The sequence below is a fragment of the Electrophorus electricus genome, chromosome 17 (assembly GCF_041902795.1).
Source record: "Electrophorus electricus isolate QZ-2024a chromosome 17, ASM4190279v1, whole genome shotgun sequence".
Taxonomy (NCBI): Eukaryota; Metazoa; Chordata; class Actinopteri; order Gymnotiformes; family Gymnotidae; genus Electrophorus; species Electrophorus electricus.
The window spans coordinates 7,769,626-7,780,000 of record NC_137513.1 but is presented as its reverse complement, the minus strand read 5'-3'; the positions used below and the strand labels follow the sequence as shown (position 1 = coordinate 7,780,000).

The following is a 10,375-nucleotide window of genomic DNA, read 5'->3' as shown; positions in this document are numbered from 1 at the left end:
GCGCGCGCGCTGAGGCGCGCGCACGAGCGCGCCTATGAAAGGCAAACAGAGATGCGAGGCGGGGGCTTGGCAAAATTAATGGAACGCTGAGCCGCAGATGTTATGAGATGGCAAAGTTTGATCTGAGTCTATCAGCACCGTGACGGTGAGCAAAGTGGACATCCCATACCGTTACAACACAATCCATCAGGGAGAGAGAGAGAGAGAGAGAGAGAGAGAGAGAGAGAGAGAGAGAGAGAGAGAGAGAGAGAATACTGCAGTGGCGCTTTGAAACCGAATGGAACGGAAGCGCTAAAACATTTATGAGCGCGCAGGACGCCCTTAGCAGCACAGCGCTGACAGAGGACACAGCTTGGCAGCATGGCAGATATTTTACTTGCGCGAACTTCTGTTTCTTTCTCTGTATATAAAGCACGTGAAATCACATTTAAAAGAACCTCCTATACTGAAACTGAACGCCTCCGGAATGCGTTTTCGGATGCTTGGCGCTTTTGGCGACTCAGATGAATCATTCAAATCCTTTCAAACACACAAGCGGAAATGGACACACAGATATTACAGCGTGCCACAGAAAGTGACGTGAGGCATGAGGTGTGTGTGTGTGTGTGTGTGTGTGTGTGCTATTTAATTGGGTTTACTTACCAATTTGAACGCTGCTGGGGAAAGCCCCCTGAGCTAGCCCCCACAGCCCGGAGAACAGTGAGAGGAGCGCTGACAAAATAATCCGCATTCTGGCTCAATTAAAAACTGTTGGGAGACATCGAGGAGGGCGGCACGCGGGCAGCGCGAGAGGAACAAAAAAAGAAAAACAATGGAGATATTCACATGAGTTTTAACACATCACGTCTGGCGACGTCTGCGCCCTCACTATCCACAGTCATAAGAGAGGAGCTCTGGCCGGCTCGCTAAACGTTACACATGTAAGGAGAGAAGGAGAGAGTGAGTGAGTGAGTGAGAGAGAGAGAGAGAGAGAGAGAGAGAGGCCACTGGTAAGGAGCGTCTACTCTAGAGGCTGCACATCAGACATGCGCTCTCGCTCTCTTTTCTCTCTCAACCGTATCTTTAGGTTTAAACTCTCCAGTTTCTTTCTTACTGATTTTGCGACGGCCCACGCGGCTCTCCGTTACGACTCTACCTCCTCCCGACTCGCGTTGCTGCGAGCATCACAGCTTCACTGTTAATAACCAACCGTGCTTGGTGCGTTGCTGCAAGCATTCCAGCTTCACTCTTAACAACCAAGCGTGCTTGATGGATTATTTTAGCGACAGGTTCGTGGGGCACGTTGGTTTTCGGATGAATGCAGAAGACGCGTATCTGCTCGCTTTATGATGCTCCCCACTGCCAGACCCACGTGTACCCTTAGCGCACCTTTAGTACAGATAATATCACTGTAGTGGCTCTCTCTAAGATAGTTCATAACTTGTTTTCCACGTTTTCGCCTACCAGACACATCCATCTCCTAGTTTCCAATAGAAAACGCGAGAAACAATCCCCGATGCTCACGATGAACCAGTGCAGAGGATGACCCAGAGCGGGAGCACGGATAGTTTCATTCGCTCCACAGAACTAATATAATCCTTTTAAACTGCAACAGTTCTGTGAATTTAACCTGCCATTATGCCATTTTATTCCAAAGAAATTCCGATGGTTCAGAATGGTTTATGATAATACGAAAATGTCATATTTTTATCTTGTCACCTTTATTTATTTATTTTTGGTGTGATATACGATCACTGTTTTTATTGCTGTTGACCGGCTCCTGCGGCGCGCTACAGCATGAGACGACCACAGGAGAGGGGTCTCCACGGCACACAGCGCGTGCGGTGATGAGCGAGAGCGCGGGAAACCGCAGCTGTGTTTCACAGCCCATTCATAATCGTTACGACCTCCAGTTGAAGTGACAGATGGATGACGAAGACTCGTTTTCTTTAAAGATTTAAATCTCCGTGGCGGTTAAGGCGATGTGTGAGGTAACCTTGTTGAAGTTGTAAAAAAGCCAATGCGGAGTACAAACGGCGCTTGCACCCCGCCGTCGCTGTCCGCGGTCCTGAATACAAACCTGCGAAATTTCCGATGAGCGTTGCCAGTGTTTACAGGTTAATCCCTCATCCGTGCAACGTGCAGCCACACGCGATGTACTTAGCGCTGAGTTGCGTTGAAATAGGAAAATACCCAGCACACTCCATTTAACACAGACCATTCAAGTAGCATTTTTACCAAGTGGTTATATGCAAAACGTACTGCAAACAAGCAAACAAAACAACCCCACCCCCACCCGCCAAAAAAATCCCCAAAAAACCCAGATATTAAAAAATCTTTGATATGCTCACTTTCAGTGCCTAAAAACTGGTTAGTGAGTTTTGACTTTGTCTGCAAACAATAAATATTGTTTTTAACAAAAGAGAAATTGCACTTGTTCAATAGCATTAAATTGTTTGTACATGCTTTCAATGCTTCCAGTATTAAAAGTATGTTTTACAATCAGGGTTACATGTTTATTCTACTAAACAGAGCTGAAGGAAACACAACCTATTTCACAGTATTTTGTCCCTTAATGGCTCAGTTTGTTCCCAAAATTTAATTTGATATTTGAATGAAAATATACCACTGGAACTAAATGCTACATTTGATAGATGAAAAGAGACAGATGTTGGACTGAAAGTTAAATGAATACATTACGTGTTACCGCTGTAACCACAACACTGCATACAGACAGAATTCCACTGTTACTGTGGTAGTGCTTGTAGGCTCCAATGAAGCAGAATTTCACTGTAACCACGGCAGCGCATGCCAGACCAGCTGAAGCCGAGTTCCCCTGTATCCACGGCAGCATGTGCGGAGTGTTCCAAAATGTTCAGGGCATCTAAAAGTGCATTTCAAAAAAAGATCAGAATGCATTTCAGCAAACAGTAAAGCCCACTTTTAATATGCTCAGGAGCACAGACAGTAGATGTCTGGGTTGAAACTGAGCCCTGTGAGGTGATAGAGTTTTAGGGGCAACTCTGGAGGTAAGCAGAAGTTGCTAAATCTTCAAGAACTGGGCTGGCGCCATGCTCTGCAGGGTGCTAGATGTCCGGGAGCAGAGTTGGAGATAAACTTTGTAAGCGTAGTAAATTTCCAAGACCCAGAACCCATCCTTTCCTGTGGAGAGTGTGCCATTGCTGTTATTGTGAACTAGTTCCCCAAGGATCACTGACTAAGTAATCAAAGCCTGGCTGAACACTGCAGCATCTGTTTCCTGAAAGAACTACTGTTTTATTACAGACACCAGAGCACATCATGACTGTTTAAACATGACTCAGGAGAACTGACTGATTTCTCGTGGTCCTTCCTGTGGCTAACTGCAGGTGTGCCATTTAGGGGTGTGTGTGTGTGTGTGTGTGTGTGTGTGTGTGTGTGTGTGTGTGTGTGTGTGTGTGTGTGTATATATATATATATATATATATATATATATATATATATAGTTACTGTAACATTAAAGTAGCTTGTAAACTGCTATCTTTTTTTTCCTCTGCAGAAGCTAGCAGAGGATGGTGTCACAGCCTGGGCATGCATGGCTGGCAGATGAACCGGCTCATCAGTCTTTAATGTTGATACGACTGCCAACAGCAACAACAGGAGTTCCGTGGTGTACAGAGGCATCTTAAGTGCACAGAGCTGACCAAATGCCTCCTTCTGGAATGTGCTTCCCTTTGTAGCAGGTCGAAGTGCCCAAGCATACTGCCGAAGCAACAGTGGAGAGTTTCAGCAGCAGAAAGAGGGACGTTTATGACTGAATGACTCAGTGACCCTTAAATACCACTAAGTGTGAAGGCAAGGCAGAATACAAAAAAGCCTTCAAAACAAAAAGGAACTGTAAACGACTGCATTAAAAGACTGACAACAAATCACTAGAAAAGACACCTGACACACCAGTAATTTAACTCTCCCTCTGTAACTGTGCACCACATGCTGCTGTAGTGAGTCCCAGAGACATAAACTGCAGTGGCCTGAATCTCGCGGTACTGAACTGTAATGACACGAACATTTCAGTGACAGAGCGCAGTCACTTTCATAGTGATGGGTATAATGATGCGACTCTGTAAGATATGTAGATAGTGAGTCTTGCTGTAATCATGCAGTGAGTTATTTTACTCCTACCACAGTGAGACAGGGATGTATTGCAGCAACTGTCCCCAAGTCTTGCTTCATAGAGATGGTGCAGAGGAATGAAAATGTGCTCGAGAATGTGTTCACCACCCGATGCTTCCAGTGCTTGCTCCATGAACACATCTCAAGGGCTTTAATGATCAATAGTCCAGAAGCCGGTCAATAACATGGAAGCCAGTCGATGGGTGAGAAGTTCAAATGTTCATTAGTGGAAGGTTAGGAGTGTCCTACACCTGAATGAATCTTTCAGCGTTCAATGCTTGCAATCTCATTTAACACAGCTATTCAGTTCTACACACAGGACTTTAAAAAGGTTCCAAACTCAAGTCCCAAAGAACCCAACCACTGCGGGGTGTAGTGTTACCTCTGCTTTAGCGTGCGCAAATCATATCATGAGGGGTTCTGGAATCAGCCGAACTAGTTGTGGTAAGTCAGGGGAAACCCTAACCTGTGCAGGGGAAACCCTAACCTGTGCATAGTAATTGAAGCAGTATTCTATAGAAAGCCTGCCTTAATCTACTGGGGTAAATGCTCTCATTTGGCACTCAGGTTTATTCTTCAAGAGTTCATCTGTTTTCTGTAATCCTTTATAGTGCTGTTGATAACGTCACGTTGGGAAACGATGTGGCGATTATGATGTTACGCCAATTCTGAGGAGTCTGAAGATACAACCCAGGTAAACGCCCAATCTGAGGCACCGAGGCAGCTGATTGGACCAGAGAAATTAGACCTGCTATAAGGCGGTTTGGTGTGTTGTGCTGTTGTGAGTATACTGTGTCGTGTTGTGTTGTTATTCTCACAGCTTATCTATTCAACACAAACACACTAATAAACACACATGTCATATATAAGGGCACAAATGTGGGTGAGCATCTGGTGATTATCCCAACATGCATGCGTGCAAGAACCCAGACATGCAGAGCTGTACGAGTGTGTGTTAGGCCCTGCAAAGTCAGTGTTTGTGGGGATAAGTGTTGCGAGTGTGTTTGAGATAGTGGGCTCTGTGTTGGGCAGTGTAGGTTAGGTAGTATGTGTTACCAAGGTGTGCTGGGCAGTGTTTTATGGGCAGAGCGTGTTTAACAATTTGAGAGTGTGCAGTGTCAGTTAAAAAGATACAGCAGTTAAGATAGTACAGTACAGGTGAGAAAATGCTTTTTTGTTTAGAAGATACCATATCTTGGAAAAAGAGTGTTCATTAAAGTACATGGTGCAGTAATAAAACACAAGAAAAGAACAGCATTGAGTCCACCAAAGGAAAAAAAAGAACAGACTATTCACTCTAAATATAAGTACTTTTAAAGAACATTATACACACTATACACATTCAATGTGCATATCTGTGGGTATAACAGCTCACATGCTTTTCTGTACATGCAGTTGCTAACTCTTAACCAGACCTCCAAACCTCTTTTAAACAAGTATATTTTAAATAAGTTCACCATCCTATTCAGGCAGGTTCTCCCTGGAGTAACAGCACTTGTGTAAAAATTGTTTTTGTTACTCTTTACTCACCGGTTACTCCAAGCAGTAGCAGTAATGGTGAGAGTAACCATGTCTCCATCTCTACAGCAGGAAGAGATCAGTGACAGTAACAGTACGTCTGTTTGTAGGACAGAAGCATGCAGTAATAGAGTTAAGTTACAGTATCAGTAAGGTCAACACTCTCATAACCTCCAGTCCTGTAAACCTTCATTCATTCATTAAGATGAAAGAGGGTATTCCCCTCCAGCTCCATGCTGGCTAGAGATGTCATAACCAACCTTATAAATCTCTCCGACAGAGAGACAGAGATTCGGTTTCTGTCGTTAAAAAAAACCAAACAAACAGATGTTTACTTTGACATGTAACAAAGAACAAACGTAAAACACGAAGCACAACACAGGGTTAAAACATAGCTAGCAAATAACACACTCTGAACACAAGAAGGCAGCTGAATATAGCATAAAACTGCCATAACACAGTGTTAAACACTGACAAGGAATGACTACCACAGGAAGGGACAGGTGTAACACATAACCAACTAAAAAGGGAGGGGTGTGGCCATGCGCGCACACACACACACACACACACACACACACACACACACAAGATCACACAGACATGTCTAGGAGGAGGGGGCTGTGCCGTGATAGTTGTTATTCTAGGCTGTATTGTGTGATTGCTTCTGCTCAGTAGATTGTATTGTGCTGTTATTCTTCCTGAGCAACTGCTTTGCACTGTGTTGTTATTCATGCTCAGTAAATTGTGCGTCGTTGTATTACATTATTACTTTTGCATGGTGTTGTGTTTTGTGACACCGTACGTCACAGATATGTGCTCTATCAAGCCATAACCCATTACCTAGCATTGCAAACACACACACACAAACACACACACACACACACACACACACACACACACACACACACACACATAGATGAACAGACAAACGCTCTGTCAAGCCATCAGCCATTAACTAGCATAGCACACACAAGCGCGCACATACTTGCACACACACACACATACACACACACACACACAAACACTCCCCTCCCTCACACACTAAACTCACAACCAAACCCATCAACTATTATCCTTCACTACACTAACACCATTAGCATGTCATTATAAACATCTGATGTGGCAGCTGCATGTTTAGCTAGCACCCCACCCCCCACCCCCCAGTGAGACACACACACACACACACACACACACACACACACACACACACACACACACACACACACACACACACACACATATTTGCAGCCAAATACACAGACACACATGCAGTGGGTAATCTTGGATGTAAGTCTTTGGATGTAACTCTCAACCAAGTAAAAGCAGGTGCTCATGAATATTCAAATACAGACAGACTACCCCAGTGTTTAAACATGCTCTTTGTGTGTACGCATGTGTGTGATTTTGTGTGAGTGTGTGTTTGTGTATGTGTGTGTATATGTGTTCTAAGTTCTTATAGTATTACTTCATTTTCAAAACACATTTCTTAAAAATATTCTCTGTAGCTGAGCAGTGCAGTTTACCTACGGAGTCGAACAGATTGTTCAGTATTGTATCCGTCTTGTCTCTTTTTCTTGAAACAGTGTATTTCTGCTCTTCTCTTGCTCTGACTAATTGAATTTGTGAATGACTTTACTAGACCACAGAAGGCCCACGCAAACACACACACACACACACATACACCCCCCCCCACACACACACTCACCAGTCTGTAGCGAACACACACACCCCCCTTTGTGCAGTTTAAACTATGTATGATGAGCCAGACCGCATGGGGTGTATGGAGGAAGACAGAATGAGGAACGGATGAATAATTGATTGATGTTTGGCAGGGTGTCCCTCAGGCATGCTGCGTGCCCCTGCAATGCATTAAGGGTAATCTCTGAGTTCTGAATAGGATGTTCCTCATCCCCTAAATTCTCCATGGCAACCAAGTCCGGTCCAGTTCAGACAGGACAAAAACTGCCCGTGAAAGCTCCCCTTACTCTCGGAGTGGGTGCAGATCCGGAAGAATCTCTCCGGAGGGCTTTCCCGCCAAGCTGCTGAGTGGCAGCTTTTTTTTTTGGAGTGAGTGTGATTAGACAATGTTTTATGAACCTAATTAAACTGCACTTTTATTTTTAAACACAATTATAACTGCCAGAATTCATCAGAGATCTGGAAAATGATAAGCTGTAGGAGGGACTGAGCCTAGTATGTGCACAGATGCACACGTGTATACACACACACACGCACGCGCACACAAAGGGTGTCTTCTACTTGCATAGGAGTGATTGGTGAAATGTGTATGTGTGATCAGTAATGTGCTGTAATAGCTCTGTTTAGTGTGGAAGAAAATGGACTTTAGTAGCAAGCTGTCATTCTCTGCTTTTCCAGAGAGCATGTAGTAGGCCGGAAGTCACTTTTTCACTTTAACTCTAATGCTAAACTATGACTTAGGGTGAAGGCATTCACATGCATGCACACACACACACACACACGCACACATGCATGCACATGCATTTCCGCATACACGCACACACGAACGCATGAATGCACACACACGTCCACACACAAACACACACATGCATGCACATGCATTTCTGCATTCACACACACACACAAACACGTGAATGCACACACACGCCCACACACAAACACACACATGCGTACACAGACATTTTGCGTTTGACATTTTCTTTCTCATTAACGCTTCTGTGGTATTTCTTTCTCTCTGTGCGTATGTGCGTAAGCTCAATGGGTAGTTACTGGCAGCTTTCTGAGTTTAAAAAACAACCTTTTTCCTTGTGTCTTTGCAAAAGGGTATGTGTGAAGGTAAGGCAAATATATTTATATAGTTTTTTTTTACAGCATTGACACCACACAATTTCACATACATCCGTGCGTGTGTGTGTGTGTGTGTATGTGTGTGTGTGTGTGCATGTGAATGCCTTCACCCTAAGTCATAGTGTAGCATTAGAGTTAAAGTGAAAAACTTGTATACTTGTATAAAAAGAGCTCTATACAGCTCAACCTGATGCTCATTGCTGGGTCTCTTCTTTTTGTAGTCCAGTTTCTCTTGTGATGTGGTAGTGCTCATCTGTGCGGCCTCAGGACTGCTCCAATGTAGCTCCCACCTGTTATAAAGTAATAACAGCGACGGTTAGATTAATGAGGTCATGTGGCTCAGGGCGAGGACACAATCACACAGCAACAGCTGCTCTGATTCCACTGCTCCCTCATCTCTGTAATCTCTGAATGATCAACACCTCACCAACGTTGCACACACGCAAACCCATGCATGCCAATATGAGATGGAGTCATGGCAGGATCCATTTAGAGTGAAGGATTAGAGCGCACATGTGTGTCTTTGTGTGTGTGTGTGTGTGTGTGTGTGTGTGTGTGTGTGTGTGTGTGGTCTGCAGGCATTTAAATGTTCTGGCTGGATCACATTCTGTTAAATACATTAGCACACTGCAGAAGGAGCTCTGGAATGAGATGACCCCTCCCCACATGGCTCTTTAATGTGAAGACAGTGTGAGGTGCAGATATTCAGGCCTTTAATAGTGACTGGGCAGAGCACACTAAACCTGTGTTATATACACTCTTCAACACAGTCTCTAACACTGTGTGTCATAATGGGGTCATAATATGTGCGTGTGTGTTTTCTCTCCGTTTATAGTCACGCTTTAGTCATTTTCAGTGATTCTGTATTTTCTGATGGTATGAACTGACACCCAGCTGTTCTGGTGCTGCTGCTGGACTCCACAGGTAACTGACGCCCACTTATTTTGGCTCTGCTACTGGACTTCATAGGAAACTAACTGACTGCAGCACCTCTACTCTGCACAAGACATGTATGTGTCTATAGATACTTTTATGAGTGACCTAATTACAATTGTAATGCACATGCACACACACACACACACACACACACACAATGCTTTCATAAAGTATTCTGTAGTTTGGTCTGTGCTCATCACCATGAGTGAGCAAGGAAGAGAGAGAGAGAAAGAAAGGAGAGAGAGAGAGAGAGAGAGAGAGAGAGAGAGAGAGAGAGAGAGAGAGAGAGAGACTATGGATAGCCTAGTAATTCATGTAGTATGTTACATGTGCATTAGGATAATTAAAATGCATTACAATAATGAAACACACAAAAGTGGTGTTAAATATTCCTCCCATGTGGAGGAGAATGTGCTGCTTTTGGAGTCTTAAGTCCACAGAGTGCACGGAGCAGGCCAAGTGCAGAGCGAGCCAAACTCCCCCTTAAAGGACCCTTTATCTCACCCCTGTCCAGCATGCCGGACTCTTCTCTTCTCTCAGCGTGTAGTTCCACCTTTGGTCGCTTCCCATTAGGAAGTCGCCAGAAAAGAGACAGGAGTTCAGGAATGTGTGCTAAGGGCATAAAGAGAGAAGCCAGCAAATATGGACGTCTTAAATGAAAGCAAGAATACAACACAGACACAAAGTGTTACAAAGTAAGTAAAAAAAGTCATTTGCAAAGTAAATTAAAGTAAAAATGAGCAAAGTAAGTAAAAATAGTAACAATAAAGTAAATAAATAGCATGCGGCTGTAATAAATACAGACTGTCTGAGCAACCTTGAATGTGGTGTTACTTTTTAGGGTTCAGCCTAATACGATTGAGCTTCATTTAATTCGGAGGAAGGATGGATAATTCTTCAAAATATGACAATATTGGCTTCTAAATCTCCCCCACCCCCCAAAAATGTTTAACTGACCCTCTGA

General features: G+C 43.9%; 1 protein-coding gene and 1 long non-coding RNA gene across 9 annotated transcripts in view; both read right to left on the bottom strand.

The window, feature by feature from the left end:
• gria4a (glutamate receptor, ionotropic, AMPA 4a) overlaps positions 1-1,235 on the bottom strand; it is an 82,902-nt gene extending 81,667 nt beyond the window's left edge. For 3 of the 7 annotated variants that reach the window (XR_014117850.1, XM_081699915.1, XM_035534157.2), the window contains exon 1: positions 643-1,235. Coding sequence is in view for 6 of the 7 variants with exons in the window: in XM_081699915.1 (XP_081556041.1) it covers positions 643-730 (88 nt within the window). In the remaining variant the exon portion in view is untranslated. The remainder of the gene's footprint in view (positions 1-642) is intronic. The other 4 variants (XM_081699913.1, XM_035534155.2, XM_081699914.1 and 1 more) reach the window with 4 other exon arrangements.
• Positions 1,236-2,429: 1,194 nt separating this feature from the next.
• On the bottom strand, positions 2,430-7,260 carry LOC118242497 (uncharacterized). 2 transcript variants are annotated; one of them, XR_004776875.2, is made up of 3 exons: positions 7,173-7,260; positions 5,662-5,749; positions 2,430-2,863 (listed from the first exon to the last, which is right to left on the bottom strand). It is a non-coding gene; the product is annotated as an uncharacterized LOC118242497 (long non-coding RNA). The 2 variants fall into 2 exon arrangements; XR_014117747.1 differs by having other exon boundaries at positions 7,177-7,242.
• Between the last annotated feature and the right edge of the window lie 3,115 nt (positions 7,261-10,375).